Source organism: Rhinatrema bivittatum, chromosome 9 (assembly GCF_901001135.1).
Source record: "Rhinatrema bivittatum chromosome 9, aRhiBiv1.1, whole genome shotgun sequence".
Classification (NCBI taxonomy): domain Eukaryota; kingdom Metazoa; phylum Chordata; class Amphibia; order Gymnophiona; family Rhinatrematidae; genus Rhinatrema; species Rhinatrema bivittatum.
Genome location: NC_042623.1, coordinates 241,593,293 through 241,612,588, shown reverse-complemented (window position 1 = coordinate 241,612,588; position 19,296 = coordinate 241,593,293). Strand labels below are relative to the sequence as shown.

General features: G+C 42.8%; 1 protein-coding gene across 1 annotated transcript in view; it reads left to right on the top strand.

The window, feature by feature from the left end:
• Window positions 1-19,296, top strand: part of USP13 (ubiquitin specific peptidase 13) — a 202,053-nt gene that overhangs the window by 59,615 nt on the left and 123,142 nt on the right. The window contains 4 exon segments of the mRNA XM_029615535.1: window positions 7,157-7,278; window positions 7,998-8,057; window positions 8,059-8,141; window positions 17,432-17,616. Of these exon segments, the coding sequence (XP_029471395.1) occupies window positions 7,157-7,278; window positions 7,998-8,057; window positions 8,059-8,141; window positions 17,432-17,616 (450 nt within the window).

Genomic DNA, 19,296 nt, shown 5'->3' with positions numbered 1-19,296 from the left:
TGCATCACCTTGCACTTACCCACATTTATTTATTTATTTGTTTGTTTGTTTATTGAATTTCTATACTGATATTAGTGGGGACATCATATCGGTTTACATCAAAAATATAAAGAAATGAAATTACATAAAACAGGGTGGAGGGGAGGGAGAGATAGGAACTGTAAGCATAGATTGGAAGTACATAGGAACCAGGCTACTCTGAAACAAATGAGAGCGACCAGAATTGTACACAGTATTCAAGGTGCAGTCTCACCATGGAGCGATAAATTTCATCTGCCATTTTGATGCCCAATTTTCCAGTCTCACAAGGTCTTCCTGCAATTTATCACAATCTGCTTGTGATTTAACTACTCTGAACAATTTTGTATCATCTGCAAATTTGATTATCTCACTTGTCGTATTTCTTTCCAGTTCATTTATATATATATTGAAAAGCACCGGTCCAAGTACAGATCCCTGAGGCACTCCACTGTTTACCCTTTTCCACTGAGAAAATTGTCCATTTAATCCCACTCTCTGTTTCCTGTCTTTTAACCAGTTTGCAATCCACGAAAGGACATCGCCACCTATCCCATGACTTTTTACTTTTCCTAGAAGCCTCTCATGAGGAACTTTGTCAAATGCCTTCTGAAAATCCAAGTACACTACATCTACCGGTTCACCTTTATCCACATGTTTATTAACTCCTTCAAAAAAGTGAAGCAGGTTTGTGAGGCAAGACTTGCCTTGGGTAAAGCCAAGGCACATCCACAGGTCAGTGAGACCTGTGGATGTGCCATCAGTTCATTTGTCTGAATTGCACAAGAGAATGTTTTTTTGTGGCAGGTCCGGACCTATGGAACTCTCTACAATTTACCCTACGGATCTCCTGAATGTACCACAATTTTTAAGAAGCTCCTAAAAACCCATTTATTTATTTTCCTATTTCATCAGGCATTTGATGACTGATGGGGCCTCTGTTTTGGTATCTATTAGTGCAGGAAACAGTATTGTATGTTTCTTTGGTCATTCATTTTATTTTTTTTATCTGATCTTTTAAATTATGAATGTGTTGTATGTAATCTGCCAAGAACCTTGTGATGGGCAGTCTATAAATCTGGGAAAGAAGTAAGATAATGAAATGAATATATTTGGTAGGGGGTGAAACAGTTCCATATAAGGGACCGCCAGAAAACAGTGGTTTCTAAGCAAGTCATAACTTGTGACAGGTACATGATAGCTGTCAAAACCCTTATTCAGAAAATTTTGAAAAGTATTTGGCTTCAGCCATTTCACAATTATCTCCTTGCACTGGGGAGACTGTAGTGAGCTGTCTCTCTCTCTGCCCTTGTTCAGTTTCTCTCTGGGGTAAGTAAACGTAGACAAAGTTTACATCTCCATTTCTAACTAAAGCTGGATTTTTTTTTTGTTTTGGTTTTTTTGGGGGGGGGGGGGGGGGGGGGGAATTTTTACCTTCTCGCTGACTTGTTAGCGGATCCAGCTTTTCAGCCTGCCTTTTGCCTACCGTTGGCACTTCTTGGGCAGTGGGTAGTACAAGAGAACACGAGTTCAATTTGGTTTTGCGTGGAGGTAATTCTCCGTCTCATTGTTACCCTTCTCTCGTCTAGCAGTCTCCATCTTTATTCCTGGAATCTCTAGCGCCTGCGTCCTCTTCCCCACTCGTGGAGCTTGGTGCATTTCCAGTCCCAGAATAGGAACCTACTTTCCTGGCCCCACTACAACATTTTCAGTTTGATTTTTCTTCTCTGTTGCAAAGCTAGGTTGCACATCTCTCTCGTGGGCATTGGGGGGGGGGGGGGGGTCCCTGTGGTATGCTGCCAGTTAAATTTTTTTTTCTGTGTATTTCTAGATCACCTTTCCAGTTGAAGGCGGTTTACAACATTTTTCAGCTATAAAAATCTTGCCCCAAGGAGCTTACAGTCTACGTGGGTACCTGAAGCAACGTGAGACCAAGTGGCCTGCTCAAAGGCAGGAGGGGAGCGTCTGTGGGAGAAACACGACTTGAACCCTGGGTTCCTTGGTTCTCGGCCTCTTGCTTTAACTGCTAAGCCAGGCCTCTCCACTCCCCTACTCAGCCGAGTTTTAAGGCTACTGGCCCCTGTGGTTAGGGCAATGGACCAGAAACCAGAGAAGCCAAAGTTCGTATCCCACTTCCTCCACTGATGCTGCTTGTGACCCCATTGCCTCAGGTATCCACTTGGATTGTGAGCTGTTTGGGGCAGGGATTTTATCATACCTGTTGTGCAGAGCCGTATCCATCTAATAGCAGTATAAAAATAGTGTTCTAGAAGGTCATTAACAAGTATTACGCTCTGCTGCTTGCCTCCATCACAGTGCCTCTGAAGCTTCGATTTCCTGCTAGTCTTTGCACAATAATTAGGGCATCCACATTTCCTGCATTCTTCCTTAAATTCTGGCAGTTCCTTGTCTTGTGAGTCTCTCTGCACATTGCCATGTGCTTTATGTCAGCTGCCGGGCAAATGTTGCATCTGCTTATTTAGTGTGACTTCTGTTTCTCTTGGCAGTCACTGTCTAAGATTTCATCCGATCTCGCTCTTACCATTTTGCCTCTCTAACTGTGACGTCTTCATGCAGATTGTCCATGCAGACTTTACCACTGTGCAGACAGTTACAAAATTATCCTCATAATGCACCATGCATCTGTCGAACACTTCAGCCTTGCTAACCTTTACTGAGTTTGAAGGAACCAGGAAAAAGCTGGTTCAAGCTGTGAGAGCTGATTTGAATCCGTGGAGCATTTAGCTGGTGCACTGCCCATGCCAGCATTTTAAAGATAATTTTATGGCTTCATCTCTAATTGGCTGTTGTGCACCATCCCAGTAATAACTTATAAAAATCCTTTGAAACTACTCAATTTGTCTGATCCATATTAGTACATGGCATCGCATGAACCAGATGTACATTACAACCAATTAGAAAACAGGTAGTGTGTGCTGCGCTCAGAGGACTGAGGAGGAAACGGTTTCTATACAGTAGGGGCCATGAAAAAAAGGTGGAAGTCTGCCTCGTGCTGTACAAGAGAAGTGAGTGCATCAGCAATGCAAGGTTTTACAGAGTGTGCTGTTAACTGCAGACTGGTTGGCAGCCAGGACTATGCTAATTAAATGGTAGACAGAACTTTCATTCTTTTTTTTTTTTTTTTAAATCCCTTTCCTAGTATTTGGTAATCTTCCTCTAATATGATAGAAGCAATCAAATCTGGGAGAGAGAGCAGTGACGGGAGCAACCGATCTGATTTTGCCAAAAGATTGACCAGAAATCAAAATATTCTAATAGATGGCACAGTTGCCAGGGCAGCATTGCATGACCTTTGTCACTCGGACACTTCTGCTGCACAAGGCTATTTTTTTTTTTGTACTGAATTTTTTTTTTCTCCTCTGGGTGGGTTTTTTTTTTTTTTTTTTTGTTATGATAAACCCTGATAAATTCTTGGGGGAAAATAAAATAAAAACTGAAAACAAATGTCCCTAGGGATGAGGCTTGGATATCCACATGCAGCAGTTTTCTAAATCTGAGTTCTAGCAATTTTCAGTTGAGGAAGGGACTTGACCTTATCTGTGGTGGTAGAATGAGGGATCAACGTATGAGAAGGACGGACGCAGAGGGAAATCCGAAGGGATGGGCTCCACCTTAACCAGGGTGGAACCAGACTGCTGGCGCAAACCTTTAAAAAGGAGATAGAGCAGCTTTTAAACTAGAACAAAGGGGAAAGCCGACAGTCGCTCAGCAGCGCATGGTTCAGAGAGAGGTATCTTCAAAGGATACTAATGATGCATTAGAATTAGGGCATCCCGACAGTGAGGTTCCAATAATAAGAAAAGTAGTCCAAGTGCCTGTAACTAAAAACGCATCTGAGCAAAAGAATTCTAACTTATCCCTATCAATTAAAAAGCAGAATAAAAATACAATCAAAAAACAAACTGAAATGTTTGTATGCTAATGCCAGAAGTCTAAGAAGTAAGATGGGAGAATTAGAATGTATAGCAGTAAATGATGACATAGACTTAATTGGCATCTCAGAGACATGGTGGAAAGAGGATAACCAATGGGACAGTGCTATACCGGGGTACAAATTATATCGCAATGACAGAGAGGAGCAGTCGGGAGGAGGTGTGGCGCTTTATGTCCGGGATGGCATAGAGTCCAACAGGATAAACATCCTGCATGAGACTAAATACAAAATTGAATCTTTATGGGTAGAAATCCCTTGTGTATCAGGGAAGACTACAGTGATAGGGGTATACTACTGTCCACCTGGTCAAGATGGTGAGATGGACAGTGAAATGCTAAGAGAAATTAGGGAAGCTAACCAAATTGGTAGTGCAGTAATAATGGGAGACTTCAATTACCCCAATATAGACTGGGTAAATGTATCATCGGGTCACGCTAGAGAGATAACGTTCCTGGATGGAATAAATGATAGCTTTATGGAGCAATTGGTTCAGGAACCGACGAGAGAGGGAGCAATTTTAGATCTAATTCTCAGTGGAGCACAGGACTTGGTGAGAGAGGTAACGGTGGTGGGGCCACTTGGCAATAGTGATCATAATATGATCAAATTTGATTTAATGACTGGAAAAGGAACAGTGTGCAAATCCAAGGCTCTCGTGCTAAACTTTCAAAAGGGAAACTTTGATAAAATGAGAAAAATTGTTAGAAAAAAACTGAAAGGAGCAGCTACAAAAGTAAAAAATGTCCAAGAGGCGTGGTCATTGTTAAAAAATACCATTCTAGAAGCACAGTCCAGATGTATTCCACACATTAAGAAAGGTGGAAAGAAGGCAAAACGATTACCGGCATGGTTAAAAGGGGAGGTGAAAGAAGCTATTTTAGCCAAAAGATCTTCATTCAAAAATTGGAAGAAGGATCCAACAGAAGAAAATAGGATAAAGCATAAACATTGGCAAGTTAAATGTAAGACATTGATAAGACAGGCTAAGAGAGAATTTGAAAAGAAGTTGGCTGTAGAGGCAAAAACTCACAGTAAAAACTTTTTTAAATATATCCGAAGCAGAAAGCCTGTGAGGGAGTCAGTTGGACCGTTAGATGATCGAGGGGTTAAAGGGGCACTTAGAGAAGATAAGGCCATCGCGGAAAGATTAAATGATTTCTTTGCTTCGGTGTTTACTGAAGAGGATGTTGGGGAGGTACCCGTAATGGAGAAGGTTTTCATGGGTAATGATTCAGATGGACTGAATCAAATCACGGTGAACCTAGAAGATGTGGTAGGCCTGATTGACAAACTGAAGAGTAGTAAATCACCTGGACCGGATGGTATACACCCCAGAGTTCTGAAGGAACTAAAAAATGAAATTTCAGACCTATTAGTAAAAATTTGTAACTTATCATTAAAATCATCCATTGTACCTGAAGACTGGAGGATAGCAAATGTAACCCCAATATTTAAAAAGGGCTCCAGGGGCGATCCGGGAAACTACAGACCGGTTAGCCTGACTTCAGTGCCAGGAAAAATAGTGGAAAGTGTTATAAACATCAAAATCACAGAACATATAGAAAGACATGGTTTAATGGAACAAAGTCAGCATGGCTTTACCCAGGGCAAGTCTTGCCTCACAAATCTGCTTCACTTTTTTGAAGGAGTTAATAAACATGTGGATAAAGGTGAACCGGTAGATATAGTATACTTGGATTTTCAGAAGGCGTTTGACAAAGTTCCTCATGAGAGGCTTCTAGGAAAAGTAAAAAGTCATGGGATAGGTGGCGATGTCCTTTCGTGGATTGCAAACTGGCTAAAAGACAGGAAACAGAGAGTAGGATTAAATGGGCAATTTTCTCAGTGGAAGGGAGTGGACAGTGGAGTACCTCAGGGTTCTGTGTTGGGACCCTTACTGTTCAATATATTTATAAATGATCTGGAAAGAAATACGACGAGTGAGATAATCAAATTTGCAGATGACACAAAATTGTGCAGAGTAGTTAAATCACAAGCAGATTGTGATAAATTGCAGGAAGACCTTGTGAGACTGGAAAATTGGGCATCCAAATGGCAGATGAAATTTAATGTGGATAAGTGCAAGGTGATGCATATAGGGAAAAATAACCCATGCTATAATTACACGATGTTGGGTTCCATATTAGGTGCTACAACCCAAGAAAGAGATCTAGGTGTCACAGTGGATAACACATTGAAATCGTCGGTTCAGTGTGCTGCGGCAGTCAAAAAAGCAAACAGAATGTTGGGAATTATTAGAAAAGGAATGATGAATAAAACAGAAAATGTCATAATGCCTCCGTATCGCTCCATGGTGAGACCGCACCTTGAATACTGTGTACAATTCTGGTCGCCGCATCTCAAAAAAGATATAATTGCGATGGAGAAGGTACAGAGAAGGGCTACCAAAATGATAAGGGGAATGGAACAACTCCCCTATGAGGAAAGACTAAAGAGGTTAGGACTTTTCAGCTTGGAGAAGAGACGACTGAGGGGGGATATGATAGAGGTGTTTAAAATCATGAGAGGTCTAGAACGGGTAGATGTGAATCGGTTATTTACTCTTTCGGATAGTAGAAGGACTAGGGGACACTCCATGAAGTTAGCATGGGGCACATTTAAAACTAATCGGAGAAAGTTCTTTTTTACTCAACGCACAATTAAACTCTGGAATTTGTTGCCAGAGAATGTGGTTCGTGCAGTTAGTATAGCTGTGTTTAAAAAAGGATTGGATAAGTTCTTGGAGGAGAAGTCCATTACCTGCTATTAAGTTCACTTAGAGAATAGCCACTGCCATTAGCAATGGTTACATGGAATAGACTTAGTTTTTGGGTACTTGCCAGGTTCTTATGGCCTGGATTGGCCACTGTTGGAAACAGGATGCTGGGCTTGATGGACCCTTGGTCTGACCCAGTATGGCATTTTCTTATGTTCTTATGTTCTTATAAGCTTAGCCTTCAGGAAGTACTTAAGCGGGAATGATTCCCATAGGCGGGCGGTCCTTGGGCCTTCAGAAGGCTCTTACCTGTAGTTTTTCCTTATTGTTTTCTTAACACGTAGTAATCTGGTTTCCCAGCTGACTTGCTGAAACTTTAAATGACCAACTTTTGAGTTTGACTGCTCGCTCACTAGCTGAGGCCTCTCCACTGATTGACAGAACTTTCTGCTATTTTTTTTTTCCAGATCTTGAAAGCAATGTGGATCCGAACTGCGATGATTATGAGTACGAAGATGAAGCTAAACTCGTTATATTTCCAGATCACTTTGAAATTGCATTACCAAATATAGAAGAGTTGCCAGCCCTGGTCAGTGAGTGTGCACTCCGGCAGAAGCTTTTGGGGGAAATAAAATGCCTCTTAAATCTTGTTTGTGTGGATACTACTGGGGCTGTCCAGCTGTCCAAACCTGAGCCCCTCATCCCTCCTGATGGGCTCTTGATTCCTGCTTGACTTCTACATCTAACTTTGCGCCCCCCCCAGCATAATTACTCTCATCAGAAGGTGTGACCCGTGCATCTAACCCCAGTGCCTCTCTTGCTCTGACCTGTAGGGCAGTGAGCAGGAGGGGGAAACCAAAATCCATGCTCGGTGTTGGCTCCCCCCGGGCTGCCCCAGCCAGTGGAAATACAAAGGAGAGAGTATACCCCATCTCGTCTGTCCTTCATTTCCCCTTCCTTGGTGAATGGAGGAGGATGCTTCACCCGCACATACATTTATTTAATGATTTTATATACTGACATTCATCAGTAGGTCTTCTTCTGGTCTCTTCTGCGCTGTGGCTAGCAGCGGTGCCTGTGCATAAGAACCTGAAGCCAGGCCGAAAGCATCTGATTGCAGTTCGTGACTGATGTGAACAGGTGCATTATTGGGGCAGCTCTGAAAACAGCTCACGTAGTTGAACTGTGCGTAGATTCATTTCCCCCCCCCACGGACGTTGCACAGTTCGGCAGCAAGTCCAGAGCTCGTAGGTAATTATTCTGTAATGCCAGGCATAGCTCGAGGCTTCATCTGTCCCTGTTTTGCAGGTAACAATAGCTTGTGATGCAGTGCTCCATGCAAAATCTCCTTATAGGAAGCAAGACCCAGGAATCCTGGGAAGAGGAACTGCAAGTTTCCAAGTATGCCAACAGCTTAGTGCAGATGGACAATGGCGTGAGGATTCCACCAAGGTGAGATGGGAAGAAAATCTCTCCCCCCTACCTTCACCCCTTGGAAAGTACCAGCAATTCCTCCTCATTTTACAATAGTTCAATTGGATCTGGTTTCAAACTATTTTTAAAAGCAGACAGTGATAACTGAAGGCGATATTGGTGTGAAACTGTTTTGCAAACTCATTGAACCATAAAGTTAAATGAGGATATTGTTATAATGTGTGTGTGTGTGGGATCATGGTATGTACTATAACACTGTTGTACCATGTGTAAGAACATAAGAAGTTGCCATACAGGGTTAGACCAAGGGTCCATCAAGCTCAGTGTCCTGTTTCCAACAGTGGCCAATCCAGGCTACAAGTTCCTGGCAAGTACCCAAAAACTAAGTCTGTGCCCATGCTACTGATGCTAGTAATAACTTAGAAAATAGCCACTGCTATCTTGATTAATAGCAGGTAATGGACTTCTCCTCCAAGAACTTATCAAATCCTATTTTAAACCCAGCTACGCTAACTGCACTAACTACATCCCCTGGCCACAAATTCCAGAGCTTTAATTGTACATTGAGTGAAAAAGAACTTTCTCTGATTAGTCTTAAATGTGCTATTTGATAACTTCATGGAGTGCCCCCTAGTCCTTCTATTATTTGAAAGTGTAAATAACCGATTCACATCTACTCGTTTAAGACTTTTCATGATCTTAAAGACCTCTATCATATCCCCCTTCAGCCATCTCTTCTCCAAGCTGAACAGCCCTAACCTCTTCAGCCTTTCCTCATAGGGAAGCTGTTCCATCCCCTTTATCATTTTGGTTGCCCTTCTCTGTACCTTCTCCATTGCAATTATATCTTTTTTTGAGATGCGGCGACCAGAATTGTACACAGTATTCAAGGTGTGGTCTCACTATGGAGAGATACAGAGGCATTATGACATTTTCCGTTTTATTCACCTCATGTTTCAAATTATAAATGAAAAGCTCTTTCAGATTTAGGACCTAGTGCAAGTCAGATTTTGTATAAATAAGAGGCTGCTTCGCATATATCTAAAACAAAATATGGGATTTAATGGGAAGGGTGCTTAAAAAAAAAATATATGAACTATCCATGTGTCTAAGTTTGAGGGTAAATACATACATTAGAGTACCTGGATGTGGAAGGATGTTTCTGTACATTGATATATGAATGCTGTGTAAGTGACAAAGCCCTCTCAAATGTTCTCTGATATGGGAAGGCCAAGAAAAGGCTCCTGTGGAAGTGAGGAATGGGATATGTCCATTAGGGGCTCTTCACTGATGCTGGGCGGACCACACAGCTCAGGAAGAAAATCTTCCTTGATAATGCAACCCAGGTGCTTGCTGTGGGAGCCCCCTTTGCATTGTCAACTTTCAAGGCAACAAATATATCTTCTTTGACCCTTCTCATCTGGTAAGGTTTCTGCTGGCTCATGCTCCAGAAGGGCAGTGCTCCCAATATTCCCATCTCATCGATCCTATGAAACCACTTCTGACTGGCCATTTTCTATAGCAACATGAGATGGGCTACAGCGGCAGCTGCCAAAGATAACACCATGATCCCGTCAAAATTCATTCCATTAAGCCGCAAAGCACGGAAGCCATCTTTGCTCCAGGCACTTCCACTTTCATAGATACTGTGCACTTAGACTGGAAATTGTCCACCTCTGTAAACAGGCCAGGTCCAGCTGGCTCCAGTGGCTCTGCCACCATTACCCAGGAGACTCATTGCCTCAGTCGTCCAGCTACTAGGACAGTCTCCAAAAAAAAAAAAAAAAGAATACCAAGTTGATCGTCCTTATTTCGATTGTAATTTGTACCCTGATATAGCACTGTCCCTTTGGTTATCCTCCTTCCACCAGGTCTGTGAGATGCCAATTATATCTCTCATCATACACTGCTATACACTCTAACTCTCCCATCTTACTTCTTAGACTTCTGGCATTGGCATACAGACATTTCATAGTGCATTTTTGTTTGTATTAACAACCTGTTTTTCAGTTGATAGGGATAATTTGGAATTCTTTAACTCAGGTGAATCTTTACTTATAGGCACATGGACTACTTTTGCTTTTATTGGAACCTCTCTATTTGGATGCCCTAACTCTCTTGTTTCATTAGTATCCTTCGAAGATACCTTCCTCCGAATCATGCACTGCTGAGCGACTGTCTGTTTTCCCCCTTGTTCTAGTTTAAAAGCTGCTCCTATCTCCTTTTTAAAAGTTAGCGCCAGCAGCCTGGTTCCACTCTGGTTAAGGTGGAGCTCATCCCTTCGGAAAAGTCTCCCCCTTTCCCAAAAGGTTGTCCAGTTCCTTACAAAACTGAATCCCTCTTCCCTGCACCATTGTCTCATCCACGCATTGAAACTCTGGAGCTCTGCCTGCCTCTAGGGACCTGCACGTGGAACAGGGAGCATTTCAGAGAATGCCACCTTTGAGGTCCTGGTGCCCACATGTACCACGAAAGCTGGCTCCTCCCCAGCACTTTCTAAAATACTATCTAGGTGATGCATGAAGTCTGCCACCTTCTCACCAGGCAGGCAAGATACCAGGCAGTCCTCATGTCCACCAGCCACCCTGCTATCTACATTTCTGATAATCTAAACGCCAGCTATGATGGCCGACCTAACCCTTCCCTCCTGGACAGTAGCCCTGGGAGACTTGCCCTTGGTGCGAGAGGATAATTCATCACCTGGAAAGCAGGTCCTTGCTACAGGATCACTTCTTGCATCACCAGGTGATGCTTTCCAACTGGGAGACCTTTCTGATCCAAAGCAGCACCGGTGCTGTCAGACTGGTTTTGGGACTTGGCTACTATGTCCCTGAAGGTCTCATCAATGTACTTCCTCTGTCTGCCTCAGCTCCTCCAGAACGTACTTGTTCTCTGAGCCAGGTGCACACATACAACTTCTCACCATTGGGTAAAAAATCATACATGTGACACTCGATGCAAAAGACTGGGAAGCCCCCCTCTTGCTGCCTGATTGATGACATCATCTTAATTTTGTTGAGTTTATTTTATTTAAAACTTTTTTATATTGGTATTTGGTTATGACCATCATATCTGTCTACAGTACATAAAAAAACTTATCTACCTAAAAAATACATCAAATAAAATATGACCAGCATCTTCATTCTCACAATATTAAGATTAATTATCAAATTACAATTTCATCTTAAACTTAGCTCATATACATAAACATTCATAACATTGATACTCTCATGCATTTCAGTTGTTAAGTAGTTCCTAGTTAAGTTTAGGTTTCTATGGGAGTTGGAATTAGAGTCCTTTAAATTTATAGATATATTCACTACCAGTAATTAATCTGGTAGAGACCTACAAGGGGATGAAAAAACTGTCAGTAAGGACTGTGCAATAGTATGATTTAGATAAGAGCCTGATTTGATTTTTAATGAGAACATAACTCTTGCCTATAAATCAAGGGATGAACTAGGGATGATTGGAAGGGAAAGACAGACACTAGAATTAACTCCTCTGGCGTGCTTATTATCTCAGATACACACAAACTCTCAAGAATATACCCCACTATTTCACTTCTCTCCAAACTTGAAGTCCTAAGATTTCCTAAAGCTATACTTGCCAATCCTCTTTAACTGCCAGCAAGTTGATCTCTCAGTGGCTTGAGATGTTTGGATTGCTCTCTGTGGCCTCTGGAGTCCTCTCCCAGGAGATGCTGGTAGCAGTATGCAATGAGCCTTCCAGTCCTCTTCTACTGCAAAGGATGCGGGGCCTCTAGAAGCTAGGGCTGTGGAGTTTGAAGCCTGGATTGCTCGCTGTGTGTGTGGGATAGAGACGTATAATGTGACTGCATTATACATGTGATCAAGGCATGTAATATAACAGTTTTACTGTGTGTGGTATATGTACTGTAGGCCTGTTATATCGTGTGTGTGTACTTAGCATCGTATGCTGTATGTGACATTGATATCACCTCCTATATTGAATCTCAACACATCTATTGCGTCTAAATCAACTCATGTGACGAGTGTGTCAAATCAAAGTTTATGTATCTATGAATTAAGCATAAAAGAGTTTTTTAAAGAGACAAAAGAAATTTTTGAGGAGTGAAGAGGAAGGTTTCATATAATTTCATATAGCACTGCATCCAGTGGTGTTTATAATTTTAATCATCAACCAACCTCCTCCCTCCCGTGACTTTGTGTTTATGCTTAGCGTGTAGTATTAATGCGATATGCTTTAATTGTGTACTTGCGATATTTAAATTTAAAATCGCATATATTAGGTCAAGACTATCTTGTAAATTGTGGTCAAAGCCACCAACTACTTTTGACTATAGCTTAGATTTCTTTCAAAATGCCAAACCTCTCCCAAAAACGCCGACACACTTCAAATATTAGCCAAAGGCTGGAGACACGAAATCAGAAGGCATTGGCATATACTGGGAATTCATAACATATTCCAAGAACCACCTTTTGATAGTGACATCCAGAGGCAGTAACGTCAGGGATTGTCTCGTACATGCACAAGCATTACAACAGACCGTTCAGGGTGACATTGGACACTCCAAATGCAGCCAATGTACTCATTGCATAAACTGTATTGAGGGCCAAACATGGATAGATCTAGTGTCTGAATATAAGGTGACACGCAAGTCACGCACGACGTGTAATTCAGATCACGTTGTATACGCTTTAGTTTGTGGTTGCCCTAAGGTTTACATAGGGAGGACAACTCAGAATATGAGAACAAAACTAAATGAACACAAATCTCATTTACATACTCAAACACTCACCACCGCGCCTGTAGTGACCCACTGTATGCAATGTCAGCATTCTTTTACCCAAATAAAATGGACAATTATTGATCATGTACGAGCAGCCCCACGCGGAGGTGATCGCACACATTTATTGAATTTGAGGGAAGCCTATTGGATTTTCACATTAGGTACACAATCTCCACATGGATTAAATGAAGAGCTCGGAATTGATTTCATGTCTCCAGCCTTTGGCTAATATTTAAAGAGTGTCTGAGTTTTTGGGAGAGGTTCGGCGTTTCGAAAGAAATCTAGAGCTATAGTCAAAAGTAGTTGGTGGCTTTGACCACAATTTACAAGATAGTCTTGACCTAATACATGCGATTTTAAATTTAAATATCGCAAGTACACAATTAAAGCATATCATATTAATACTACACTCTAAGCATAAACACAAAATCATGGTTGGGAGGAGGTTGGTTGATTAAAATTATAAACACCACTGGATGCAGTGATATATGAAATTATATGAAACCTTCCTCTTCACTCCTCAAAAATTTCTTTTGTCTCTTTAAAAAACTTTTATGCTTAACTCAGAGATAGGTTCATAAACTTTGATTTGACACACTCGTCACATGAATTGATTTTAGATGCAATAGATGTGTTGAGATTCAATATAGGAGGTGATATCGTGTATGAGTGACATTAGTATTATATCACTTTAGAGAACATAGTGCATAGTTGTTTGGTATGTGACATTGAAGCATGAATTATGACTAATAGCATGTGTAGGACTGAGGTGTGTAATAAAGTGCTTTTATGCCATGTGTGGGCATGTAATATAGCACTATTTTACCATGTGAGCTGTGTATTATAGCACAACAGTGCTACATGTGGAATTGAGGCTTGTATTATAGTGCTGTTATACATGTGTAGGATGTGTACCGTAGTTTTTATACCGAAGGTTTGATATGTTCTGTACCACTGTTATGCTGTATGTGGGATCGAGGCATGTAATGAAGCATTATTATACCATGTGTGGGATATGCACTGTGGCACTGTTATGCTGCATGGAATCGAGGCATGTATTGTGATTATGTAATAGCGCATGTGGGATTGAGCCTTTTCAGCACCATTGTTATAGTTATGTTTACTGTGCACCCCTGTTCTATGTGAACCAGCATGATGTGACTGCTGTCTCGAATGCCGGTATATAAAAATCTGAAATAAATAAATAAATAAATAAATGGGTACTGCAGGACTTTTTATACTGTGTGTGGGATCAAAGCATAGAATATGGTGCTGTTATGCCATGTGTAGGATGTTTACTGTAGAACTGTTATGCTGTGTGGTATTGAGGCATGTATTGTGACTTAATAGCATATGTGGGATCGAGACATGTAATATAGCATTGTTATACCATATGTAGGATATGCACTGTGGCACTGTTATGCTGCATGGAATCGAGGCATGTATTGTGATTATGTAATAGCGCATGTGGGATTGAGCCATGTAATATACTGTCTATGGGATCAGAATAGATCAGGGATACTCACAATGTTTTCGCTGGCCTCATAATGTGGCTACAAACTCTTGTTGCTCACATTGACAATTTTTTGCCTGGTGCACTCACCTCAACCTCCTTCTGATGCATTAATCTAGCCTTCCACTCCCCTTCCGTTGCACTAATCCCTCCTATCCTTTCTGACATGCTCTCCTCTCTCCCCCACTGATGCACTTAATTGTCCCCCTCTTCTCACCACCAATACACTTGGGTCACCCTTTTCTCTCCCCCCAGGAGGGAGCAGGAGGAGGGGTAAATGCATGGGGGATTAATATATCAGAGGGGAGCACATGAGAGACTGAGCACCTGGAGCAGAGAGCTAAAGGTGCATTTTTTCCTCTGCCACCCATTTACCCAGACAGCCTCTGCTCTGCCACACCTCCTGCTGTCAAAGGTCTTGAGGCCGTCCAGCACTTTGCCCAGCTGCTTCCAAACCTTAGTGCGGCTTAGTTTGAGCCCCATAATGTCTTACTCCTAAGTTCTTATTTTCCCAAATACACCGTGGGAGTAGGGTACTGGGTGGAGAGCCAGTGGCGGCAAGATCCCCGACGGCAGGTCTTGTGGCAGTTTAAAAAAAAAAAAAAAGCTTTTATGACCACATGTGGCTAGGATGGCTGCATTTGGGAAAATCTTAGAATCGATGTGACTGATGAGCACTAAGCTGTATGTTGTGTGTTCATATGTTATAATTAGAGGGGTTAGTCTGAGCTGGCCCAGTGACTTGGCAGCAAACTTGGGAACTTTTTTGTCCTGTGAGGATAAGTCAGAGGTAACGCACATTTTGACCTGGCAGAGATGGGGTGGGAGATAAATTCAAATTGTGTCCATTCGCTATGTGCGGTGTTCAGTCAAAAGCATTCATGGGGCCTTTCTGGGAGAAGACTTACTGTTGTAGCACCAGTTGGACCTTAAGTAAAGGTTAGCCGTACACCCTCTTGTAACATTTACCGGCCATATGGACCTGGGAATTGCCACAGAGCCCTGTTCCTGGCTGTAGCCATTTGTGGGAGGTGCCACGTTACTTAGAGGGGCTGCCCGTGCACTCCTGCAGATGTCAGTTGCCGTTCAGTGGGACCCTCCTATCACTCTGACCTAACAAACGTTACTAAAATTTGGGATTAACAGTCCGGCACGCGGATTGTCAGACTGCAGCGGGTAATTCCATCTGTGATAGGGCCTGATCATTTTTTGGCTTTTTGGAGAAGACTTTTTTGGGCCTGGGACTCCATTGGAGACATGATCATATAAATGATCATTGACAAAGCAGGAGACTAAACCAGCTCCTGAAAAAAGAAAATATAAAAAAAAACCCCAAAAGCCCTCAATGTAAAAAGAGGGTGGCAGTAGAAGATAAAATAAAACACACAGCTGAAAAGCTGCCACTTTTTTTCTCCATCGCTTTGCACAGTGAGGCCTGCAGCTTGAGTCCATGGCTCCCTGCCACTTCCTGGCAGGCCGTCCTCTCTTTTCCAACTCTGGGCCGCGCTGTTCGGCGTCACATTTTCAGTGATTAGCTCTGGTAATGCTCCCAGGACGGGGGAGAAGCTGGTGGTGAAATTGGGTGAAAGGTTGACAGGGGTTAAGCACCTTCACTGACTTACTGCTCCTTAATTGACCTGCTCTGTGCATTATGGCTCGGTGTTAGTAAAATTAATTGAATTGGGAGTGCACTGCATTTTAATTCCAGGATCCCACTACGTAAGAAAACTATTTTAGTTTGACACACATCTGGTAGATTAAACTCCAGGGTGAATTATAATTTACAGACAATAGTCTGGATATGGGCCTGGCATGTTATAAAAGTGCTGTTTTATCTCTTATGTTTGTTTCTTGCTAAACAGAGAAATTGCACCTTCCAGCTCTTTATTAATTTCAAAATAAAATACTGCATTTAAAATTGAAGTGCATTGTTTTAATATTGGAACGAATGATATGTTGGAGGTTTATTTCCCTGTTTGATTTCTAGGAACAGTTGGCTGCGGGTTTTGGTCTTCTCCAACACTTAATATTATTGGGCTATGTTAACATGTGCTTTGGACTCTTTAATCGAATCCATCAGATCTGGTTGAGGAAATCCTGGTGGATGTTTTTTGGGGGTATCTGGTGCGCTTCATAGCCAGAGGGAATTGGGCAGGAAATAGTATCCACTGCAGGGCAGCTAGGGGGCATCACTTTCATAGCCGAGCTGGTAGCCTGTGAACCGACGGCAGGAAGCAATTCCCACCACCTGGTCCCACTCCTAGAAGCTCAAGAGTTCCCAGAGTCACCCTCTTTCCTGGTTTTGGCCTCTCCCAGGTGACTAAAATTTGCTGTAGTTAGTCTGAGCCTCCACACAGCTCTTCCAGTCTTGTTTTGAACTGTTCTTGTCTGGTTGTCGCTGGTTTGATCTCCCTCCAGTGCTGGTACTGAAAAGCCCAGAAGTGTGTGTGCCCAGGTCTTTGTAAGTGTGGAAGTGAGTGGAAGCTGGTAAAGGAAGGGCTTGCACTCACTGAGGTGATGAGTTTTTCCAATTCTGGAGATATGGTGACCCCCCCCCCATGGTATCCTACCTCCGTGCCAGGTCTGCACCCACAGAGCAAGTGTCAGAGGGGATTCCTGACCCTGGCCGATTGAATGTGCATTTCAATATACATGATAAAGTAATAACTAGAGAAACTGGAGTCCTACCCATAGCAGTGCTGGTTAAATCTCGATCCTCATTACGGAGCTGCATGGTGCGTCATCAGAGCACATGGCTTTACTCAGGCTTCCATTTTCAAACATAATTTCCCTGTAGCCAGAATTTTGCTGCAATTCCTCATGGTTTTAGTAAGGATTTTACCCAGGGGAAGGAGCTGAGGAGTCCCACTTTATTTTTGCGAGAGAGACAAAAAAAAAAAAATGCCTCCTGCTTAACGCTGGGCCGAAACCTCATTTTGAGCAAATGATGTGACTGCCTGCTGCTGTCGTGTAAATCTTCCTCCAGGTAACCCATCTCTGCCTTTCTTGGTTTCCCTGCAGTGGCTGGAAGTGTGCGAAGTGTGACCTGCGTGACAACTTGTGGCTGAACCTGACGGATGGCTCCGTGCTGTGTGGGAGGTGGTTCTTTGACGGGCGTGGGGGAAACGGCCACGCTCTGGAACATTACAAGGACCTGGGGTACCCCTTAGCAGTAAAACTGGGAACCATCACCCCAGATGGTGCAGGTTAGTCAGAAGAAGGCCAGGGGGGATGTGTGGGTGCAACGGCAACGCAGAGTTCAGAATGGAAGAGGCGTGATATAGCGCAGGGATTACGTGGCCTAAAGCGCATACATGCGTGCGGTCCAACACCCCTTGCAGGGCTTCTGTTAGTGTTGGGTTTCATTATTTCTGGTAGAAAGAGTAATGGCAAGGCTAGAATGCAGGCATGAGGCTGCATCCGGCTGCGGCATCTGCAACAAAACCACCGCTGGGGAAAGAGAAATCGCGGCAGGACTTTGCTGTGCAGCCACTCCTACATCCAGTGGACAGAAAACGGCAAAGTATCGCAACTACACTGGATCATTTGTAAATCGCTGCTAGACATGAGCAACGCTATACAGATACACATCAGAGACTGTCCCTGATCCATGGAGCTTAGTCTAGTCAAGACAAATGTGCATGACAAGTCTATGGGAAGAATATTTATTATAGAGAAGTGGTTAGGATTTAATAGTAGCCTCAAAAAGGTGAATTGCTAGACTGGACCTGAATATGGCCAGTGAGGGAGCATGATGCACCGACTCAGCCTGTTCCAGGCATGCTGTACAGCAAGGTGAAAAGCACGGAGTCAGGTGTTGGTGGTGGTGGTGAAGGGCACGGACCAGATCAACTTACGTGATGAATGGAGTTCATGAGGAAATGTGTAGGGGGAGAGATGAGGTAATGAGGACCTGCAGTGAATGCATTTGTAAGCAAATAAGAAAAGCTTGAACAGTATGTGGAAGAGGATAGGTAGTGTGTAATGACTTGAGAAGATGGGGTTACATGGTCATAGGCTGAAAGAAGATATTTGCTCCAACCAAATTTTAAATAGATTGCAGTGGAGGAAGATACATAGAGCAAGTTGCAGTAGTCTTAAGCAGGAGGTAAGACAGAGGATGATAGTGTTTTGGTAGTGTGCTCAGAAAGGAAGGGACAGATTTCAGTGAAGAGAGGAAGAAACTACATTCTTTAGCAGTGTTTTTGGTTGTAGCTGGATAAATAGAGCAGCATCAAAGAAGACCCCAAGGTTATGAGCCATGGGAACTGGGAGGAAACAGAAGAGAGGGTATGGGTTCGACTGGAAAGACAAGAAGTTCCATTTTGGCCATGGTAAGTTTAAGGTGGTGGTGGGACATCCAGGTAGAGATGTCAGACAAGCAAACTGCTACTTGGAACTGGATTCCTGGTGTAGAGATGTAAATCTGGGTGTCAGAATAAAAATAGTACTGAAAGCCATGGGAGGAGATCAGAGCATCAAGGAAAGAAGTAGAGAAAATACAAGAGAACCTAGGACAGAGCTTTGAGGAATAGTGGTGGAAGGAGAATCATCATAAGATACAGTAAAAGTACAATGGAAGAGGTAAGAAGAAAACCAGGATAAAGCAGTCCCAAAATCATGAGCATCAGAACATAAGAAAATGCCATACTGGATCAGACCAAGGGTCCATCAAGCCCAGTAGCCTGTTTCCAACAATGGCCAATTCAGGCCACAAGTACCCGGCAGGATCCCAAATAGTAGATTTCATGCTGCTAAGGGAGTACAGTGTATCAAGGAGCAGACAGTGATCAACTATGACAAAATCAGTGAATAGCTTGAGGAGGAGGATGAGGCTATAGAGTAAAGGGCCTTGGCCATGAAGACATTGCTGGCAGCTTTGGCGA